The 24,684-nt window shown below is 39.8% G+C and overlaps 1 protein-coding gene across 2 annotated transcripts in view; it reads left to right on the forward strand.

The window, feature by feature from the left end:
- Nucleotides 1-24,684, forward strand: part of LOC140369159 (ras-related protein Rab-26) — a 97,342-nt gene that overhangs the window by 51,005 nt on the left and 21,653 nt on the right. For both annotated transcript variants that reach the window (XM_072456421.1, XM_072456422.1), the window contains 2 exons: nucleotides 813-879; nucleotides 15,656-15,708. In XM_072456421.1, coding sequence (XP_072312522.1) covers nucleotides 813-879; nucleotides 15,656-15,708 — 120 coding nt within the window. The remainder of the gene's footprint in view (nucleotides 1-812; nucleotides 880-15,655; nucleotides 15,709-24,684) is intronic.

Here is a 24,684-nt window from a genome sequence, read left to right on the forward strand (position 1 = left end):
GACTAAGACTATCGGTCAAATTCCGAACTAATAGGGATGTACCCTCCGAAGTCGGATGGATGCCATCCCTGCGTATGAGCCCGGGCTTTCCCCAAAACGCACTCCAGTTATCAATAAAGACTACGTTGTTTTGAGTCTTTTGAGTATTTGTGGAGTTAGTGCTCAAAATAGCAGCAGAGAGGCAACCTAGTCCATCATTGCCATATTGGAACCTCCCAACAGAGAGTTTTCACCCACGTCAGACTATGCCGCCTCAATGACTGTATCTATAGTGGCAACAAATTACATTCAACCTTAATTTCAAGAAGCTATTTTTACATTCAAGTGCTCTACAATAACCACATAAAACCTAAAACTGTACCTTACCTTTTTTTTTCCAGTCTTCGACTTATTTCTCACATACAACCTCAACACTTAATTAAATGCATCCAGTTTGGCTGTTCAAATGACCTTTTTTACTTTATGGATGAAAGACATGTGTAACTCTTAATAACTTTGAGTATTCAACTTAAGGGATAAAAAGGTACTATTCTGTAGAACTTTTGCGCTAAACTTTTTAGTCTCAATATTGAGTGGAGCTGTGCATAACAAACAGCAACTTGCTAATCGCTTTCTTTTTATTATGCTTTAATTATGTTCTTTGTAATTACTTCAGACCATTGTTTGTTTTGCTGTTTAATTATGTGTTCTCAATTTCAAGTGGAACTGGAAGTAATCAATGTGCAGGAATGAAACAGTGGTGTTTTTAATGCACTTTACAGTGTCATTCCCCACAGTGGTCCACGTAGTCATCTCCTCTGATTGTGTTTCAGATTTGGGACACCGCAGGGCAGGAGCGATTCCGGAGTGTCACACATGCTTACTACCGAGACGCACATGGTAAGGCTCGAGCTTCTCTCTGTGATCTTCTTTGAACGTTACTGGCATTTTGAACAGTCCATGATGCAACTAAACCAGCGTCAACATTGTATTGTAGTGTGTGAATTATTGCTTTCTTTTCCCAGATGCCTGTATAACTTACACAGCAATTCATATTGGCTATAAGCTTTGTTACTTAGAGTCTGGGAGAGAACATGAAGCTGCCCATCGTTTTATGAGGTATACCCGCGAGAATCTGTGTGTGGAGCAGGTACCTGCTCGTCAAATGTAGCAGCGCCAATATGACGATTATCAAGTAGTGTTGTCAAGGTAATAACGTTTCAAACTCAATTTTGATTCTAAGGAAAAGTTTTCATAGTTCATACTAATTGAAACATAAATAATGTCAGTCCCTCTTATAGTACCATGTGGTTTTATATTACTTCTGACCAATACCTCTATTCAAACTTTTCAAAGGTGCATTATGTACCATTTGTTAGATGGCCTGGAGATGTTTTTTTTGTTATTCTTAATTCTTAAACACTACTAGTACGGGCAACATTTTTAAATTATTTATAATAATATATACAGTAGGCCGGAATATCTCTTTGTGGATAATTTTGAAACAATGGGGAAAACACAGCATGTTCCGCGGGTGGATTAGACGTATTAGATTTTTGTTGAAAAGATTTTTTTAACAGATCTTAGCACTGATTATTTGCATCAATGTCTATCACTACGACATAAAAACAGGGACAAAAATAGTTCTCTAAAAGAGTCTTTTAACAACAGCTCTCAAAGATGCGCAATGACTGGTCAATAATTCTTGTAAAAGTCTCGTGGCAATTTGATCTCATTAGGTGTCCCATCCCTAATTATTAGTATTTTTTTTTTGTTTTTGTAGTTGATGTAAGAATGGGATTTATTAATATTACTGTACTACTGTTGATATTGCTGCTCAATGCTATTTTTAATAGTAATATACAAGCATTTAAAGCAAATAGTATACACATGGAATAAATAATTTACAATTTCTCAAATAATATTAACCACTGCATAATTTAAACATATTTTAAAACTGGTTAAATTTAGGACAGGGGTGTCAGATGTTTGACTTGTTTTATTTATTTTTAGTCTTAATTCACTAGTCTGTCTGTAAATCCTTTATTTGCTTATTTTTTGTTTCATTTCTATTCAAGCTGAACTCACTGCCCTCTCTTCTGTACTCTGCACAACATTACTTGTAAGGAGTAAACTCGACTCAAATCTAAAAGTTTGCGTTCTGCACTTCTCATGTTGTTGTCATAGCTACTCACACCGAGGGGGAAAGGGGTGGAGCTGGAGAGGAGCTGCTGCTCTTACTTGTGTGCGCTCACAAATCACATGCTGCGCCTCTAAAGGTTTGGCAAAAAGACACCAGATTGTTTGGACTTTTCACGAAATGGCAAAGTGGAACTGAAAGCGGCTGCAATGCGAATAAACTTGTAACTTTCACAGATAAAACTAATTAAGGCACCATAAAGATGCAACTTACGGCTCTCATTAAGAGATAACTGCTCACTAAAAATGTTCTTACATTTTTCACATTTTCAATTATTTAAGGCTTTAAACAAATTAATTTGTAGGGCTTTTGCCAATCCCTACAAATAACTATTACTAGGCTATACTGTATAAAGCTATTTAATTTGTATTAAAATATTATGTTATATTCGACCCACCATGAGGGTCAAAATTCAGCTCGCGGCCCATAATAAATTTGACACCCGTGATTTAGGACATAGCAGTAGCCTGTTTCCTTATATCAAGGGTTAATAAATTGCCTACACATTTCCAGGAACCTGAAAGAACCAGCATCCCAGTGTACATTTTGTATACATTATTTAAGTTACAAAGCTTGAAATATACCATAATATAGAATCTAAAAATGATTCCCCACACGCCTTTTTCTCACATTGAGGCCATAATAGATATTACCATTTCAGCTTCTTTGCTCTACTGAAATATTCTGTCACCACACAAAGTGGTAAATTGAAGCATCCACTATTCTTGATGAAAATGTCAGGTGAGTAGCCCGCTTTCATATTTGTCACACAGAAACTTCTCCAGACGATTATATTAGTATGAAAGCAAAAACATTAGTCATTTCCTTTAGATAAGTCCCCTCCTGTTCAGCATTCAAGTTTTGTTATATCTATGGTCACACCTTAAACCCACACAGCAGGAATGGAACCATCTGACGTGTAGAAATTTCATCACTTTTAGAAGTTAGCAACAGAAATACATATAAACATCTTCTGTACATGTACCATTTACCCTTTTTGTATTAGTGCCAGGCGTTATTGCCAAGTAAGTTGTCAAACTATAACTTTTCTTATCTGATACACCTCTGTGATTGACTTATTATTTACACAAAGCGAGGTCTATATTTTTACAAGATGTAGTTAATAAGTTTTAATTTCAGCCTTAAAGGCGGTATGGACGATTTTTCGGCGATTTGAGAACGCAGGCGGAAGTGCGCATGCATACTCCCCCGTGCGGACTGATACAACACACACGTGCGTTTGTTTATTAGCGCAACGGAGCGTATCGCATCACTCGTCTCCCGTAGATTTCTGTCCACTTCTGCGTCAGCTCGAACTGTCTTTCTCCGTCCTCATTTTGCCCCGTACACTGAGGGAACTATATTATGATAGATCCATGCGCTTAGGCACGCGGAAACGTGGACACGAACCGCACGCGGCTGCAGGTGAGCAATAGGTGCGTTTTATGATTGATATGTGGCAGGACAAATGATTTATCCCCGCCACGAGGAAATATGATAAAAAAATTGCTGAAAAAAATCGTCCATACCACCTTTAATCTTTTTTGCACAGCAGTTATTGACTTAGATGTGCATTTAAAATACTGGTGTCATTCTTTCAGGTGATAGAAGCATATTGTTTTTAATTAGGGGATACAGGGCGAGAAATCCTATATAAAAGCAAGAAAATAAATTAACTGGAGCAAGGACGGAACCTTGACATTACGAAACTATTCATGGCTGGCTTCGCTGGGTCGCTGCTGCAGTCATTATGCCTTTAACAAGAGCACATGGATCCAGACAATCAGCGCATATTAGCGGTTGGCTGCACCGAGTTGCTGCATCTGCCTTAGCCATCTGGAGCTTCAGCCACCTTGAAGGTTCAGATAACAGGTAGCAGCCTGATCCTTTTATTCCACTTCTCAGTCGAGCAGACCATTTGTCATTTCCCCCCCAACAGAGCAGAACCAGAGGTGTGAAAATACAAGCAACCGAGGTGGTGATGCTTGTCTATGTACAAGAATGAGGCAAACTGAAAGCAGAGGATAGCTACATAAAAAAGGAGAAAAGATCTAGCTGGATTTAACTGCACTCCAGAGACATGGGCTTTTATTGATCACTTACAATATAATTTCCTAGGATTGATCTGAACAGGAAAGATAAAGGGCCTTTAGGAAAAATTCAAGTTGTAAACCTGAATTAAAAACCTTTTTATCTACCACACTAATTGGAAAACCATGAATAACTCATCTATACAGTATCGCATGGCTTTCTATCATCTTTGTTACGTAAACAACTGGCGATCTAGTCATATATTGTATTAGACTTAAGTATTTCTACTAGTCCAAGTACTCTAGTGTTATTCATATCCTCCCACTTATGAAAGAGGGCGACATTCGAAGTTGATATTGATTAAAGAATTGGCTCAAGATTTCAAACATGCAACACAGCATGATAGTTATCTGGGGCACCAGCCATTTCAGCCAATTCTCAATTCGAATATCTAATTGAATTAATATTTAAAATAAATAGTCAGTTCATCTGGAGGTTTGTGAGAATGACATTGACCTCTTTTCGGAAATGCCATACAAAATAATGTCAACGTTTTTCACTGAAAACCTAATGTTGTAAAGAAATATAATGCAAAGTCAAGTGTTATTTATACACCTAGTAATGGAGTGCTATTACCTAGATGAGGTAGAAACTGTAAGGCAGTGGTTGGGTCCTTGATATTTGCTTGGAATGTGGCGACTTTCCAAAATCGGACAAGCTCTAAACCTCATTAAACCTTTTGTCAACAGTGCTTTTATGCAGCTGTCATTCTGTAATGCACCTCATCTGTCTTTGTCTCTGAAAGTAGGGCTGGTATAGTTCAGGACTTTGGACCGACAATTTCACTTAATCTCACCTGTCAATATATTTCTTAAAAGTATAATGAGTGTGCATCCATATTTTAATTTTCTGTCTCCATGTCCTGTGTCTGGCTGTTAGCCAGACCTAGAGCCAAATCCTGTTGTGCAGAGTGTGTGACTTGATTGCAGGAAAGGCACTACACACCTTCAGGATTTTGTTGTTTGGCTGTCAGTCAGTGATTGGGGTTGAACTTGTCACCAGTTGCAATCAGCATCAGCAGTGAGAGCATTCTTTTTCTTTAGACAGAATAGTTAGAAAAGATCCAACGTTTAAATGTCTATATTATGCCACTGTCATTACTTAATTGCCTCATCTCAAGGAATCCAAACGGTCTGAACCTGCATTTTTAAAACACCAGTGGACTTAATTTGAACTTCAGTGAACCACACAAAATAATGGAAATACAGAACAAACCTGGATCAACTTGGTGTAGCTCCTGTGATGTTTATGTAACTAGATAATTATTCCTTAAAAATAGGAACTAAAACATGTATCCAAGGTCACATTCAAAGGTATTTCAAGGCCTCTTTCATGTGTGAGCTCAAGTGTCCAAGCATCTGATTTTCCAATTCTAATATCAATGTCAATATCCTCAGCATGGATCAACCTTGCTGCACCTGTTCTGACCATGAATATGAATATCTTCAGCTGGAGGAGAGTTCACTAATCGCTTGTTGCTTGTATTGATCCACACGTCCCTCGAATGGACACCTCAAAATGTAGTGCCTTGGGCCAAACTTAACAACTTAACTTAACTTAACAAAGGTTTAAAAAAAAATAACTGCTGCTCTGAGTATGAGGATAATGATGAGGCTGACGGCCTGAGAAGATGGCTGATGGCTATTTCAGAGGCTCGTACTCATTCTGTTGACATCTGTGACAGGGTGCCGCGGTTTAAGGAGGGATGAAGGAAAACTCATTAGACAGAAATGGCAGGAATTGCCTGCATTGCTTCTCATTAGTTGGTCTCCATAGTGAGCAAATCAAAAAGGTGTGCTTTTCATGTTCCAGGCACTAATGGACCTAAAGAGTGACAGCCGCTGCTATTAACGATTTGAAATGTTCCTGTCATATTTATAGCTTGATTGTCCAATTCTGACTGTTTTGAAATATCCGTTATTCTGTGTCCTTAAACTTTATGTCAACTAGCACAAACTAGGCTGTGCAGAGCTTAGCTAGCTTTTTAGCCAATGGTAGGAGCAGAAACACTTGAAGTCACCCCACAACAATTCATTTCCTCAATACTATTTCTTATTTAAGAAAGATAAGAATTATACTAAGTTCAACTATGTATGATCCAAGTCTGTATCAGTCATAAATGTTTGCTTAGCCTTAGAGCTGGGTTGAAATAATCGATTTTCCGATTTTTAATCGATTTGCATATTAATGACTTTCGTCGATTTGTACGTCCAAAGATCGATTTTTTTTTTTTTTTTTTTTTGAATTAAAATTATTTTCTACATTTCCCTCAGTGAACTTCAATCTACCTTCAAGAAAGATAATTCAGGACTCTTGGATTATCTTTCTTGAAGGTAGATTGACCCTTAACCTTTTCATCAATCTTCCAGCCATCAGTAACTACCAATACTTGTAAGATTTGCTGTTTAATATTGATATAATACTAGTTTTAATATGTTGCTTCTCTACACAGTCATGAAGTGAAGGAAACGGTTCAAATACATTTTTAATTTTTAATAACATTAACCCCCGGATTGAATCGAAATCGGATCAAATCGGAAATCAGATCGAAATCGGAGCGAATCGGATGGAATCTGAGAAATCGGAAAAAAACGATTTTGAAACGTAAAAATCGGAATCGAATCGATTCTTGAAATTTGAATCGAAACCCAGCTCTACTTAGCCTGCAGTGTTCTTTTTGTTTATCTGGTTTTCTAGTTGTGTTAATTGGATTTTTGATTTTTAGCTGTCAGGTTCATATGTCAGGTCAGGTCATGTGTGTTTTGAGTTCTTACTGCAGAAAATGTCATCAATTCATAAGTTCTATTATCACAATATTAAATTCAGGCTACAATATTTGGATCACATCAAGCTATATGCTAAGAGCGAGCGGAGCATTGACTCCCTGATCCACACCACCAGCATCTACAGCTCAGATATCGTAATGTAATTCTGACTAGAGAAGTGTGGTCGGATGGTGACAGGGAAGGTAGTCCACGCAGAAGGATAGCAGACATTGAGGACAGTTACAAGTACCTGGGAATCCCACAGGCAAATGGCAACCTCAAAGAGGTAGTAACAAGGAAAGCGGCTACGGCCAAATACCTACAACGAGTGAGGCAAGTCCTCAGAAGCCAGCTCAATGGTAAGAACAAGTCCCAGTCAATAGTTAATGACATCGTCGACAGGGTGTAAAAAAAGGACTAATTATTTCATAGCACTACCCTACCACAACTACCCTCATAGTAACCTGGGTCTGCCTGACCAAATGTTGTGATATTTGTTTCACAAACTCTTGAGAACCGTCTGGGCAGGCTCATGCTGTTAGGTTTGAGCCCGGCCGCTGTGTGCCTGACCAATCACTGTGCAGAATTGTAATTTGGTCTGAAGTCAAAATGACGAACCTAAACAAACATTTTTTTTTTTTTAAACTTGCACATAGAAGCACTTTGTGTATTTGAGGATGGAAAGAAGTCTGTGTTTTTCTCTAACTGGATTTAACAACAGTTTGATTTTTCTGCATCCTGTACTTGTGACTCTTCGACCAATCAGATTCAGTAATAACTTCTCTGCATGCCATACACTTATTTTCATCTACTTGTGTCTCGTCATATGATTTGTTGATGCTGTTTATTTTCACAAGGTCAGTGCGTAATTATTGATGCAGATTACTGTCTCAAAGAAGATGGATGGGAATGCTCTAAATGCATCACATCACCCCATCACGGTTCAGAAGTGTGTACAAGGTAGGCTCGAGGTAATAGAGGTAGTGGATCAGTATGTGGCTATTCAAGAGGGTTGTGTGTAGATGGCGTTCTAGTAAATATATAGTTATGTTAAATGTTATGCTGGAAGTGGAAAACATGTAGAGCAACAATGTGTATTCTCCGTCAACCGATCAACATTCTGTGGTCTGTAGCTCCACCTTTTTGAAAGTGTTCCAAGTAGTTCCAGTATCAAAGGGGTTTTAACGGTAGGATTTAGTTTTTTTCTGTTGATACCATGAAAGAAAATGGAATGATATCAACTGGACACAAGTTTTAACAGTGAATACGTTTTGATTGCATCTTCGGTTCCTCCAACAAGGTTCTGGTAAGTTACTGTCTGAAGGGTGGAGTTAACTACAGTGAAACCCCGAGTTATTTACAGTTGTTTTGTACAAACAGTCATCCATTTACAATGTCATCCTCAGACCTAAACCAAAACAAAGCAAACAATAGGGCTAATTAGAGTCTGTTAATTGAAGATAGATGGCCCATTTTGGAAATGAACAATTATGCGACTCAGGTGTCAGTTCACATTTTAGATTTAACTAGCAATAGACACTCCTTACTGTGAACAACTAGGGTGTGTTAGTTTCAGTGTAGTTAGCTCCTCCCTTCAGACAAGTATTTGGCAGTGACTAACCAACTGCAGAAGCTACTTGGATGAGAAACATATTCAAAACATATTCACTCTTCAAAACTGTCCCCCTTCCAGTTGACAGAATTCAGTTTTATTTTATTTTATGATCAAATGTCCCTGTATGACTGATGGATCACACACTCCGTAGGATAGAAATTCAAGAATAGACTGCAATATGTGGTTACCTTGATTTTTTTAATTGAAACCATTAATTGTAGATTGATTAAGATAAATCTTGTAACCTAATTCTAGTGCCAAGGGCATTAGGTACTAGGGTGCCATGTATTGATTTGAGGCTTATCTATCTATCCTATTTTTTAGTAGGGGTGTTATCAGGGCCGCTGCTAGCCATTTGGGTGCCATAAGCAAAAATATTCCCATGCCCCCAACCCACACTGAAGTTGTACAAAATACATAGAGGTTTGATGTATGTAATACAGCATTAGGGTGACTATTTCTAGTTATTTTTATTTTTTTTATTTGTAAACATTGCATAAATCACAATCCTAAGTGTGATCTGGGGCTCTCAACCCCCAAAGTTTTAAATGTTTTATTTTCTGTATTCTGGTGAATTTTAGATATAATATTATTAATAACTCATTACTGCATTACATTTATTTTGAGCCCCCCCACTGTCCCTACATTTCCTTTCTACGCTCCTGCTCCAGTGTCACTTAAAGCCCTTCTTCTGCAGAACAGATCAAGCCTCTAGAAAACACTACAGGCTGCAGTACAAACTATTTAAGCATTCTGTTGCATTTATGAAAGCATGATTTAGACATTTGTAAGAAGTTGAACCGCTTTGGCTTTGCTCCTGCCGCGGTGTCAGCTCTGCGGTTCGCCGTGCCAGCTGACGCTTCACATGTCTTGTTTCATTCTCTCTTTTTCACGGTTTCTAATTGAATACGAGGCCAATTTTTAACATCTTGAGACCGTTTTGCTCTTTGTGGTTTGTAGAATATGCATGCGAAGTTCCCAGCTGTGCCCCCGATCTGTCTGTGTCTGTTTAAACCGTGGCTTGTGTAGCTGCCCCTGCACATCTCAAACTTCATATGGAGAGAGGGCCAAGACCTAGTTTGAATTGCCCCCCCAAAAAAAAGTAAAGACAGATTATGCCTACTGAAGGCTCCCTGTTTAATTGTAAAAGAACAGTACAGCTGCATCACAAATAGTGTCATTCAGTCCAAACAGCCTGGTCGGGTTGGGGCCCTTCGGAGCACTGCCCTACGCTCTCTGCGTTGTGTGTGTAATGAGAGCGGCGGCACTGGGTGTAATGATTCAGTAATCTCACAATCAAGTTCAATTCACGATTCAGGACCTACAATTCATAAAACAATAAAAAAAATGTCATTATTCCCACTTTGGGGACAAAAAAAAACCTGGAAGATCTGGTTCTCCTTCTGAAGATCTGGTTCTCCTCCTGAAGAACTGGTTATCCTCCTGAAGAACTGGTTCTCCTCCTAAGTGGGTCCAGCTCCACTGTCTCCTCGCGTCCGTCTGTCCGTTAACTGCTGGATGCATTCAGCCTGTGGTTATCATACTGTATTTATCTTTATTTACTTTTATTTAACTAGGTAAGAACATGAGCTTGAGACTTCCTTTTCAAGTATGACCTGAGCTTCTTTACTGCCTAAAGAAGGGTTTCTGTGTTTGAGACGATTCGCCAGATTTACTTGTTGGAACCATTTAAGTTTTCATCCCTCTGTGCTGCATCCGTGTGTGTGTGCGTGTGCGCGTGCACAGCCCTCTGCCCGCCTGTCACTCAGTACTCTTCTCTTTCAAACACAGAGGAGGAGGTGTCTGACTCTGCGCGTCGTCAAAGTGGTGTCGATCAGGTTGCGTGCACATACAGTGTGAGAGGACATAGTAATTTGAGGCTCGCATTTGTCCGTGTGACATTAGTGCGGATGAGCAGTGCAGGGATACACGGCACGCTGTCAGGTCGTAGCTGTGATTATTTTTTAATGTTGTTTTAGCACGCAGCTCAAGACATATTGAGACTATGCGTACCGTGACATTTAAAGAATTGCGATGTATTGTGGCACGATGCATTGTTATACCACTAAACGCAGCAGATTCTCTACTCCTGCCTTTTTGCAATATGCCACTTTAACCAAGGAATAATGAGGCCATTCTCGTGACACTCCTCACCTATTGGGTTCTTTGGTGGAATAATTGTATTTTTATATTCTGCCAGCGATGCTCATCCTTATGAATGAATGATAAAGTTCCATGTGTTGTGATTGCAAGAGGACTATGTCTTTGGCTACAAAAATAAATATAAACTTGATGTTGTTTCCTTTTTGCTGCGCACTGTCCCGGATCCGGTCTTTGTGACTGTAATTGAATTTGAAGAGCTTTGTGTGCTGGCTGATGAACTAACATCTTTCTCCCTCTGCTTCGTTACGCTTCTCTCACTTCTTGTTAATGTTTCTTAGTGACAAGGCAGAAGCCCTCACAGTGATTATAACTCATTAAGCACACTTCATGGACTTGTCTCGAGCAAATAAACAAGACATTAACTTAATACCAGAATGCTAGAAAAGCTGCTACTGTTAAGATTGGAGGGCACAATGATATGGGGGAAAAAAGATAATGATGACTGAGAGATGTAAGAGATTTCTGGTAATTAGCATGTGCCTGGTGATGCTGGATCCAGCTGAGAAAATGACTTGGAATTGTCGATGTAGGTGTAATTATTTTTCTAATGCCCAGCCTCAACGTGGGCTAAAAAGACCTGAGGTGATTCCCCTGAACGCCTGCATGGCGCAAGACAGATCATTACAATACTCATGTGTGCCGGTGTTGTCAGGTCTAACAACAACGTTTGGATAATTAGCCTGATAGCTCAGCACTTCTGCAATTGAATTAGAAAAGTTACAAAAAAACACTGTCTGCAAAAACTCAAGTTTCAGCAAAAACATACCATATTTACCATCGTTTAATGGTATGGCACGATACTCGGTTCCAAGTTGGAACCGACCAATAATGTCCGGCAAATACTAGAACCAATTTTTATTTTAAATATCTGTGTCAATGAGCGAACACAGTTCAAAGAATCCCTGCAGACCATGTTCACAACTGCATCCTGCACAAACAGCACAACGGCGCAAAGGGTTTTTCATATTGGTTTTGTCACTGTTTGTTTTAAAGAAAATGTTTGTTTTAAAGAAGATGTACAATTTCTTGAAAAAGTAAATGTAACTAAATGCTACCACCTCTGCTGTTCTGGTCTGTATGCAGCTAAGTCTAAGTCCGATCCCACACAGAATCACCACCACTGAACTTGCAAATTCTCAAACTGGTTAAAGCGCTGTTTTCGAACATTACATGAACTCACAGTTGCTCTCTTATGGACGTTTCACTCACTATTCACTGAGTTATTTCTATTTTGTGGGTATTTTGCACTGGACTAAATGTAAATACTGGGTTTTATGTTGTTTGTCAATTACACTGTTAAATATATGGCACAGCCATGAAACATAATTAATTTGTATTCTGTATTATTACTAACACGCACCTCCGATAGTTGACCTAGAATCTTGCGCACCCCCTTCAGAAAATCCTGGATCCGCCTCTGATTGTTAACGATACCCAGCCCTAACCGTTGTACATTATTGTGTGCCATATAGCCTATGTCAGTTTGCAGCTTGCATTAATCACAGTGAGCAGACGCAAGGACATTCTGTGACTTATTGATTTTAAATGCTCTAATTTATGTATACAGCCAAAATCTTTACATTATCTTGATGTTTTAAAACAGAAAATAGAGATAACACACAGAAACTTGTTATTAAACATAAACAGAAAAGGGCAGTGGTAGAAAAATTGCTAAAGTTTTTATGGATTTTGAGAACACTTAAAGGTGCCATAACATGCTTTTTTTCCCACGTTTCGTAGTCTATCCTAAGTGTATAATTGATAATAATAAGTGTTGTGCAACACCCTTAACATAATAGTTAAAAAATATCACCCAGACCTTGGACCCCCTCACCAAACCGGAAATGCAGACGGCTTGGTTTGATATTCGCCCCCACCCTTGCGAAGAGCGATCTGGCTCCCCCGCCCAACCCGTGACGTAGTCTCAGAGAGCGCGTGTGTGCCCCGCCCACCCGTGACGTAGCCTCACAGCTGTCTGCTCCTGCCGCGCGACTGAGTGAGAAACGATAGAACTTCAGATCAACACTACTTTGAGCCGAAATAAATCTGGTGTTTATTCTAGGCGGGAAGGGGGTGGAGAGGGGGGAGGGGGAAGGTGAGGGGGGATGATGACGCGTGCCTGTGATTATGACGCGGTCCTGTGAACACCCCCCGTCAGTTTGGAGATTCGAGGAAAGGAGATAGTCTGTAGTATAGCTAAACACTGCGGGAATCAATAAAAAAAACCTCTGGGTACATATATGAAGCACAAATAGCAATGTAAGAAGGTTAAAAGCTCTGAAAAGTCGATTTTGCATGTTATGGGACCTTTAAAGCATATATTATATTTTTAGTACCTGCTATCCATGTAAAATTTACTTAAGTTATGCATAAATCATTTAAACTGGCACATTATATGTTGATGAAATTGGATTCAAAACTGATTCCATTGAATTCTTCTTCCTTGGTGTCACTTCTAAGGCCAAATAAAATAAATAGTGTGTTTTCGGTAATATGGAAAAACAATTTCGGATTTTTTTTTTGGTATTTTAAAATCCTCGCACAGGTTTTGCAGACAGTTTTCTTTTCTCAGAATTGAGCGCTTAGTGGCCTTATTGGTATGCAGATATTGAATAAAATAGTTCTTTACATCTATACTAGTCCAACCACCGGAAAAGAGCCATTAGCAGACAACTCTGTTGCGGTGCCCCCACGCCGTGGTCCGCGCCGTGGTCTGCGCCGTGGTCCACGCCGTTGTCTGCGCCGTTGTCCACTCTGTTGCCGCGCCGTGGTCTGCGCTATTTTTCTTATTGTCACTACATGATGTGAGCACTTTTCGACCGTCACGCTGCTACCCCAGGCCATGGCTGCCAGTCTGCACGCTGACCAAATTTGAGCATCTGGGCGCAAACATGGATGCGCCCATAGGTAAAACAAAACCTCAAAAATCAAAAGTCAAAAGTGCAGCGATTTTCATATCTTAGGATCCCCACAGATGATTTTTTCCCGCAGCTTTTAGATTCTCTCTGACAATTTGACATTCTCAAAACGTACGGCCAGAAAATATGCGATGAAAATGTTAATGTTTAAGGTTCGGGGGTTTTTATTTTGAATTTTTTTTTTTGGCCTAAACAATTCTGCAAACTCCAGAGGTAGAGGAAGTGCCTATTCTACGTCTGTGTCTTTTAGAGCCTAGAGCGCCCACTTGTGCTTATCAGTGTGAAAATAATCAACATGTGAAATGCGGTTGCGAGTGTGAAAATAACGAATGATATCACACATAAGTCGCTCTGGAGTACAAGTTGCACCACGGCCAAAACTATGAAAAAAGACTTAAAGAAAATACAGTAATGTCCAAAGCGTCTTTTACGCAATCAATGTGATATTTTAAAAATAACAATCATCAGTAATACCAAATATGGGGTTTGAAAAATGGTATTAAACTAAGTCATAATCTTAACACATTGCATTCATTTTTATGGTGTCAACATACATTTTTTCAACCTCCATTTTAATCTTCCACCTTGTCACTCATACATAAGAATATATTTTTCCAAATGCCAATGACTCTAGTGGTGGGCTTCTAAGATGACAAAATAATGATTTCTCCTCTGGTCTGTACAGTACCATTCAGTTGACATTTCTCATGTTTCAAGGGAGATGATTCAGGAGCCAATTTAGTCCTCCTCGGCTACAAGAACCACGTTGGACAAAGGAACTTCTCTGAGCGTGTCATGATTCATTTCTGCCTTGAACTGTATTATTTTGGGTGTCAAGGATGTTCCACTGACACATCCATACTGCTTTGTTTGATACACCTCTTTTTGCTCTCATGTGGGCTTTCATTTCCAAGCAGTGTTGACTACAATGTATTTATCATTTGTAGATGGCTTGAGCCCCACGTCTACTGCACAAAGATTTATGATCGTGGAGAAAATTGTGAATCGTGGCTCAAAACCGTGGGGTGCAGGTCTCACAGCGAGACGGACAGTTTACGCTTGGAACTGTCGCACAACCAAAGACGAGCTGTAATTTATATAAAAAAGACTAGTAATTTTGTCTTGTTGGATCCCGTTACTTACCACTAAGTGTCATGCTCTGAGTGGCAGACCGATTTAATCAATTACAGCAAAATCCTAACTTTCAGAAGAAGCAGAAGCTACTGACAAAATAGAGTGCGGGGGTTCCCAGAAATTTCAGGCTGGGACCCCCAAAATAACCATGCACCCGACTCAGGACTCCCACAGTAAAATCAAAAAGATTAACATGCACAACATTAAAAAGGGTGATGCATGGAACAAGATAGCTGGACATTTGGCACAGTTGAATTGCCTTTTCCAATGCAGTTTTAATTGCATTTGTATATGTTGTTTCTGTGCAAGACTCTGATCATTTTGAGTCTTGTCTTCCCGTTTTAGTGAAATAATCGATGCATTGCGCAGGTCTTTAGTCAACCATGAGTTTCTTTAGGCAACTATAGCCCCGGTGTGAGTTTATAATTATATCATAATGCTGTTGTTGTTGTTGTTGTTGTTGTTGTTGTTGTTTTATGGCGGTTGGCATCCAATTGTTGCATTACCGGCAGACTTTATTCCTCAGACTTTTCGTAGTGTTACATTACCGCCAGACTTTATGACACTTTATTCCTTAGACTGTCCTCAGACTCTGTCGTAGTCCGTTGTTGTTTTATGGCGGTTGGCATCCAAGTGTTGCATTACCGCCAGACTGTATTCCTCAGACTTTGTCGTAGTCCTCAGACTCTGTCGTAGTCCGTAAAAGTACTCCTTCCATTGCTTTGGTGTTACAAAGCCCATGAGGTCATGATGTTCTTGGCTCTAATTTTGGCTTTCTTTATGTCCCCAGCACTCCTTTTGCTGTATGATGTCACCAACAAAAGATCTTTTGACAACATCAGGGTAAGACACGTTTTTTCTCTTTAATTACGAAGTGATTTTTAATGACGTACTGTACTTACTCTGTCTGTGGAATATATTTAAATAGACTTGCCTCTGTTACCTGGCAACAAGCAGTGTATTATGAAGGGAACATGTGTAATGCATAGAAAATAGCAGCTCATTTCCCGCAAAATGACCATATTTATTTGAAGGTACCATAAAGCTCAGTCCGCTCCCACTGTGATTTTCCTGCCATTTCCGACCTCATTCCAGTTCTTTTGATTATGGAGCAGTTTAGAGCAGAAATATCAAAGAACTGTAAAGCAACGAGAAGTATGCGACTTCTGTGAACTGATCATTTGTTAACTTACCACAAGCAGACTGTATTCCTGAAATAATCATATAATACAGAACTTAAATTAACCAGATGATTAATCAGACGTAAGGTTAATTTATACTCAATTTTTGTGTGTAAGTCACCTACATATATTGAGGGAGGAGGAGAGAGAGAGGAGGGGGAGAGGAAGAGGGAGGAGGGAGAGAGAGTGGGAGGGAGGAGGGAGAGAGAGTGGGATGGAGGAGGGAGAGAGAGAGGGAGGAGGAGAGAGGGGGAGAGGAGGAGAGAGAGGGGGCAGGAGAGAGGGAGGAGAGGGAGAGACGCAGACACTCTAGCAATCAGCCATTGCAAATTATCTAGTTCATTCATTCATTCTTCTCCAACAGCCTTGTGCTCTGCCTCTCATTTTCTGCAGATAAAACACCTTTTTATTAGCCATGACGTGTTCAGTGTGTGCTTGACCCGCTTGACCTCCTTAGAGAATTGACCAAACTGGAAGAAAAAGAGCAAAAAGAAAAAAAATATGAAGGCTCCCATGGCAGTTTTAAAGGACACTTAATCTAAATGAAGGGCATGTTTTGTGAGCTTAACACGTGCACTCATATTTTAGTCAAATTGATGTCGCGTGATGCATTTAGCCTGTGCCTTTTCTGGTGGAGAGTCCATCATCTGGGGAAACAACGAAATTTCCCCATGTGTGGACAATAAAGGAATATCTTATCTTATCTGCAGCATGTCAGGAAAGTAAGTAACAGAGACAGTATTAACTTGAGTTGTCTAGACTTTATTTAATTGTCTGCCTCCAATTCCTGGTCCATTTGGTTATTGTCTGTTTGTCGGATGGTTGTGATTAATGTCTTAAAGCTAGTATTACTGGCACCAATTATCAGCAGAGCTTGTGTGCCATTTTAACCATTTGCGAATACAAGCTGATTAGTTCCATGTCTCCTTGTAGCTACCTGTGAAAGGCGTCCTCAGTGTGTCACAGTGGAGCTCATGTGTTGTGCACGAGTTGCTTGTTCTCCACGTGACTGCATTAGTCGTGCAGATTAGCGGCAGATGCACCCTCGCTGGGGGGCCGAGCGGACAGTCCCTGTGTGTGGACGGACAGCGTGGGCAGTATACCCCGTAGAGAGGTCAAAGAGCACACCTGTTCTACACCACGAGATTCAACCCATGACGCACACCAACACAAAAGCTGCTGTCATTTGTTCTGCTTATTAGTCCCACTGAGTGCAAAACTCCCAAAATATATTGAACTTGTTTTATACTATATTCAAGTTACTGTTACATTTCTACATTTTGCACAATCTGTCTTCCACAGTAAAATATACATAATACACAGTAAAATATAACAGTTCAGATTAATATTTTGAAATATCATCATCACATTCGTATTAGTCATGTGATAGTGGGGGCTGAAGAGTAAATGTAACAGTGGATCCATAGGTTTGCAATTCAAATAGTCAAATAGTTTGAAGCCGACTTGTGCCCTCCATCATGCAGCAGCTTTAGGCTTGTTTAGACAGTATTCTCCTCAACAGAGTGCCACATTTCCAAGTGGTACAACGAGGCCTAAAAGAATAAATAAACAGTAAACACAGGACTAACAATCCTTCCAAGGTTGATTTGCTGTCAGCTAATGGCGAGCTACTTGTGCCTATGACCCAGCTGTCAGTCAGAACAGCCATTTGACTGCAGTTTGGACCACTTCACTTCAGCTGTTATTCTTTGCACCTTCAAGTTGCATTTCACCATTGATATGGTAATGTTGGTAAAAAAAACGCAGGGCTGTCCAAGAGCACGCTGAAATAATGTTGTCAACTTTCACACTATGTGGTTCTGCTTCTCTCCTGAGAGCTGTGAGCTGAACAGGCCAAATAACATGCCTTTCCACCTCATACATATCACCGCATGTTATGAAACCGGCAAACAAACTGAAAACTTCCATATTGTCATGCAACACCTAAGGCTCGCCTTATGGGCACATGGAAATGTGTAGTTCACTGTGAATCCATTTGCCACCCTCTTTCTCTCCATCAGGGGTCCTGAACTTCACAGCGTTTATGCCACTCTTCCACTCTTATGTTATAACATAAAGAGTATTAGAATAGGCCCAGTTATTTTTCACAATTTCACATAATAATTATATTTTATATCAAATAGTCTAATGATGGGTTTAAAATAAATTTAAATGTTTTATTGCTCATTTAAAAGTTGATTTGAGGTAGAATATAGGCTTAAAGTTGATATGGGATGAAGTAGAATTATTCTTTTGTTCTGATCAGAACATCACACACTGAACTCTGACTTTCCTCTGCACGAAACAATGCAGCAATGTGATTGGCATTCCACGTAAAAACATTTGTGTTCCTCTTGTTGCTCTAAAGAGCATAAAAGTTTAATGTTGCAAAGCGAAATATCTCATCAGTCAGCGCTGCGCTTCTTTCTTATTTATTCAAAATAGAGCAGACATTATGACTGATTTACCAAGGTATAAAAGCTTTCTCACGCTGCCGCATGGTGATGCGCGGGCAGCGGGCTCGTGGTGCGGGTTTGGAGAGCGAGGGGACGTGGGGGAAAACACCAATATCTCATCTCTAACACGGGGAGGCTGCGCTGTTCGTTCTCCATGAATCAGGGGCTTATGCTGGTTTGGATTCGGACCCGGACTGGAGTCTGCCAATTAGTGACCTGGGCTCTACATTGACCTAAGACAGCCTCTGAGACTGATTTTACACCCAATGTCCACTGAAATGTTTGAAAGTGGCCCTATGAGCATCCTCAATCCAAGCAGCTTTATACTTTGATTTTATAATTTGCAACACTGCAGCATGTTCCCTTCAATACCTTGGATTAAATTATAATCATCCCTCTCACCAAAGAGATTGTATGTCCTTCAGAATCTTAAAATGTCTTTCCGTTGAAAAATATATTTAATATTCTACCTGTAGTTTCATGGAAAAAATCTGCTAATTAGTACATGAATATGGAAACATCATTATGCAGAAACCAGGTTCACAACATTCTAATTGAGGTAAGATCCTTCGAGCAGAGCCACTGGGACAGCCTGTCAGGAACAGAGAGCTGATGGGGTGCAGCGCTCTGGGACCCATCTCCACATCTTGAGCTTGGTCAGGACTCCTTTATTTTACCTTTTTTGCATGTTCTGCACAATAAGTGGACAATGCAGGATTTACAGTGAACCTATCTGAGTTTTAACAGGTGCTCCCTAAGTACTTAGCTCTGTGTTGGTAAAAGGTGAAGCTTGGGGCATGTATACAATAATACTAGGATGTACAGACATGTTCACAGATGTCTCCTATATTGATCGTCAGACCCCAGGGCATGCAGGCCACGGTGAAAACCTTAAATCATTACTAAAGGCTTCTATGGAATGAACTTGGCATGTCAGCTGACCCATGGCAGCAAAATGCTCGACCTGCTGAGGAATGTGGAATCATAACCATTTCATTTACCATGTCATATTTTTCAATTTATTAGGCCCGAGCGCCACAAGCTGGCGAGAGGCCTATTAATCTCGTAAGGCCGTGCGAAGCACGGCTGCGAAAGTGCGCACGTAGTGCGCACGAAATCGAGCGCGAAGCGCTCGCCCACTTCCAAACACTCACTAACGCACTCCTCCACTCATGCACGCCCCGTGCATACTAATTAGTTGTAGGAAAATGGAACATTACCGTTGTAAACGGGCGAAGCCCGTGCAAAAGTTCGCACTAAACGAGCACTTTACATTGGGATGACGACCGCGAAGCGGTCGTCATCCCCATATAAAGCACTCATTTGCGCTAAGTAGCTCACGAATACGTTCCCCATCTCTTGCATGTTCCGTGCATATAAGCATGTAATGCAAAAATTGAACATTATTACTGTATAGAGGGCCAAAAACACAAAGTGGGCGGAGCCCACTCAAAATTATCGAAAGTACCCGTCAGTGACCAGGGACCCACACCATGAGGTAGGAAAGCGCGAGCGCTTTCCGAAAATGTATAGTTTATGATATTTGAAAAATGGGAAACATTGTTTTCGCATCGGAATATTATTCTTTCTTCTTCTCGGGACCAACCCCCCTATTTTTCACCCAGTGAACATTGACGAAAAGTCACAAAAATGTTCACACCTCTAAAAATCGTGCCTCTCTACATTCTGGCTATTTCCCTTTTCTAAAACAAAAAAAACTGGCGCGTCAGCGCCCCCAAATGTACCAAAAATGCATTGAGAGATGGGAAATGACCCAAAAAAAATCTGATCGTAGAATCATGAAATTTGGCGCCGAGGTAGATGGTGACAAGAGAAGTAAAAAATATTATTACGGCAACGCCGTCCACCCAACCAAATGTCGGCCATATTGGTTCAAAAATGGCTAAACATGACTTCGGAGTTTTTCCAAACGTCGTACTTTTACGAACTCCTCCCAGGGCGTTGGCTCTAAAAAGCTGAAATTTGGTGAAAATTTTACTGAGGAGTGGGACATCAAAAGTTATCCAAATTACATTGATACCTGTCACGGTCTCTGTGCGGCAAAGCCGCAAACTGTAGCTAGAATTTCAGAAATCTCCCTTATTTAAAATTTCTGCCGTTTGCGCAGATAAAGTCCGAATTGCGTCAAATTAGAATCAGTTGTTAAACTCTTTGCCCTAAACCTACTTGAAGTGAAATAAATTCATTTGGCGCCACAGCGCCCCCTACAGATTTTATATGGAGGTTAAATGTTTAGTTTTGCGAAATTATATGAAATTTGACACACAACTCAATTTTGGCAACCGCATCAAAAAAGTCAATGAGACCCATGTCATAATTGTTATGGCGTTGCCGTAACGATGACCGAAACCTTTCATGTTATTCCAATGGGGAAATCGCCAGAACATGTTTACACTTTAGACTTTCACAAACTCCTCCCAGGGCGTTAGACATATTAACCTGAAATTTGGTGAGACTCATCTTCAGGACCATCAAAAGTTATCCACATTTTCATTCAAAGAGTTACGGTGTCTGTGCGGCAAAGCCGCACATTTTGCCAAGAATTCAAAATAAAATAGCTTTTTGATGGTAAAACAAAGGGGAGAAGATGTGACAGCGTCACAGATTCAGCAGTAGGCGTAATGAAAGGACAATTGGGGCGCGTTAGCGCCCCCTCCTCTTGCGGCGTGGCGGCGGTGTGGCGAGGGCCGATCATTGCCGCTTGCGGCTATATTTCTTTCTTTCTTTCTTTCTTTCTTTCTTCTTCTCGGGACCAACCCCCCTATTTTTCACCCAGTGAACATTGACGAAAAGTCACAAAAATTTGCACACCTCTAAAAATCGTGCCTCTCTACATTCTGGCTATTTCCCTTTTCTAAAATAAAAAAAATTGGCGCGTCAGCGCCACCAAATGTACCAAAAATGCATTGAGAGATGGGAAATGACCCAAAAAAAATCTGATCGTAGAATCATGAAATTTGGCGCAGAGGTAGATGGTGACAAGAGAAGTAAAAAATATTATTACGGCAATGCCGTCCGCCCAACCAAATGTCGGCCATATTGCTTCAAAAATGGCTAAACATGACTTCGGAGTTTTTCCAAACGTCGTACTTTTACGAACTCCTCCCAGGGCGTTGGCCCTAAAAAGCTGAAATTTGGTGAAAATGCTACTGAGGAGTGGGACATCAAAAGTTATCCAAATTACATTGATACCTCTCACGGTCTCTGAGCGGCGAAGCCGCAAACTGTAGCTAGAATTTCAGAAATCTCCCATATTTAAAATTTCTGCTGTTTGCGCAGATAAAGTCCGAATTGCGTCAAATTAGAATCAGTTGTTAAACTCTTTGCCCTAAACCTACTTGAAGTGAAATAAATTCATTTGGCGCCACAGCGCCCCCTACAGATTTTATATGGAGGTTAAATGTTTAGTTTTGCGAAATTATATGAAATTTGACACACAACTCAATTTTAGCATCCCCATCAAAAAAGTCAATGACTCATGTCATAATTGTTATGGCGTTGCCGTAACGATGACCGAAACCTTTCATGTTTACACTTTAGACTTTCACAAACTCCTCCCAGGGCGTCAGCCCTATTAACCTGAAATTTGGTGAGACTCATCTTCAAGACCATCAAAAGTTATCCACATTTTCATTCAAAGAGTCACGGTGTCTGTGCGGCAAAGCCGCACATTTTGCCAAGAATTCAAAATAAAATAGCTTTTTGATGGTAAAACAAAGGGGAGAAGATGTGACAGCGTCACAGATTCAGCAGTAGGCGTAATAAAAGGACAATTGGGGCTCCTCTTGCGGCGTGGCGGCGGCGTGGCGGCGGCGTGGCGAGGGCCGATCATTGCCGCTTGCGGCTATATTTCATTGATTATTCTTGTCGCAATATTATCTTAAGAACGATTTAGTTGCAACATTATGTATTTTCCATTCAATGTTTAGTCCAAAAAACTGCATTTAAATGTAAAGTTAAATGTTTTTGTCATTCAGAACGTTTGATTTTGTGAAGCTGGTTATAAACTTGAGGAATGCAAGGCAAGTTTATTTGTAGAGCACAATTCATACACAAGGCAAACAGGAAAAAATGCATTAAAACCGCAACAGTTTAAGAAATAAAAGAGGTGAGTGCAAATCAAATCCTTTCAGTCATAATCACAGCTAACCAAAACATTTTTTAGCTTGTTCCAGATTTTAGCTGCTTACCCTGATTCTCCATATTTAGTCCTGACTCTGGCACCAGCAGGAGGCCGGTCCCTGAGGTCCTCAGAGTCCGAGATGGTTCATATGGCACTAACATTTCCGAGATGTACTTTGGTCCTATGCCATGGAGAGACTTGTATACAGGCAGAGCTGCTTTAAAATATATTCTTTCAGGACTAATGTGTTAGAGAATGAAAGAATATGAAAGCTTTCACAGATGTTTGGTCATGAGCTCAGTAATCATGGATAATTGTTAAATCACAGTGTTTTTTCTCACAATAATCATAACACTAAAATGTTTATATTGTCATATCCCTAGTTGTGGCATTGGTTACTTTAATCCTTGTTTTGTGCTTGTTTAAGCATGTTTAATTATTGTGAAATAGTAGTATTCACATGCAAAACTGTGTTATATTACCTTGAATGACTTGAATACAAATTGCGAGGTTTTAATAAACCATTTTGAATCTGAGAAGCTAAAGAGCAGAAACATTTCAATATGACATCTGCAATAAGATTAATCAAAACTGGTTCAATAATATCTTCCAACCAGCACAGTTTTAGATTCACATTGAAAACCTCTCCAAGCCAATTTTACTAATGGGGCTGCAGCAACATAAAAGGCTTTGTGGTAAACAAACAAAACTGTTGAATGGAGGGAGACAATGCTCTACAAGGTCTTTGCTTTAGCCTGGCACAAAATTAATGGCACCAAATTACTTTCCGGCTCTCAGCTTGTTTACAGCTTTTCATTTCCACTTTTTCATTCAAATTGGCAGTAAAAGTTGGATTTATTTCTTAATTCGAATCATAATTTTTTTCAAATCTTTCTTTAAACTTCTGAACTTCTGTACATTTCCTAATGTGATCTAATTGCAACTTCAGTTTCCAGTAACATATCAAAGGACTGAAGGATGGCTCCTCTTTTGATTAAAGTTCTAGAGATTTTTGACTCTATTTATGGGTTTCAAGATATGGCAATGGTCCTCTGTTGCCATAGCAATTCAGAAATTCAATTAATAATAAATGAATTTGCCTGAAATCCATCGATATCACCCACTGACATTGACACATTAGATATTTATTTAATATATTCTCTCTGTGCATATTTTGTTTCATCTATAGATAACACGAAGAGCTAAATAAGCCAAATGAGCCTTTGTAATATCCCAAAATTCTGTGTTATTTTCTTTTTTGTGTCCAGTTATTAAGTATTATCATTCAATTTTCAGCTGGCTACGCCCATTCACAAATTGTTGACTATTTCTGTCATAGCAGGAGTAAGTATGCATGATCCATGCCTTCGGCATGGGCTAGTTCACTGTACTTGCCAGGGGCGACGGGGCACCAAACATGCGGGCTGCGCCCGCATATTTGGTCAGAAGTTGTTTTTTGTTTGTGTTGTTCTGAATTTGGATATATGTGTTTATGTAATATATGTTAGTTATACTCTATGTATATGGCGCAGCCCGCATGTTTGGTGCCCCGTCGCCCCTGGCAAGTACAGTGAACTAGCCCATGCCGAAGGCATGGATCATGCATACTTACTCCTGCTATGACAGAAATAGTCAACAATTTGTGAATGGGCGTAGCCAGCTGAAAATTGAATGATAATACTTAATAACTGGACACAAAAAAGAAAATAACACAGAATTTTGGGATATTACAAAGGCTCATTTGGCTTATTTAGCTCTTCGTGTTATCTATAGATGAAACAAAATATGCACAGAGAGAATATATTAAATAAATATCTAATGTGTCAAAGTCAGTGGGTGATATCGATGGATTTCAGGCAAATTCATTTATTATTAATTGAATTTCTGAATTGCTATGGCAACAGAGGACCATTGCCATATCTTGAAACCCATAAATAGAGTCAAAAATCTCTAGAACTTTAATCAAAAGAGGAGCCATCCTTCAGTCCTTTGATATGTTACTGGAAACTGAAGTTGCAATTAGATCACATTAGGAAAT

Source organism: Eucyclogobius newberryi, unplaced genomic scaffold (genome assembly GCF_026437365.1).
Source record: "Eucyclogobius newberryi isolate DKJ021-1_F unplaced genomic scaffold, fEucNew1.0.hap1 SCAF_20, whole genome shotgun sequence".
Lineage (NCBI taxonomy): Eukaryota > Metazoa > Chordata > Actinopteri > Gobiiformes > Gobiidae > Eucyclogobius > Eucyclogobius newberryi.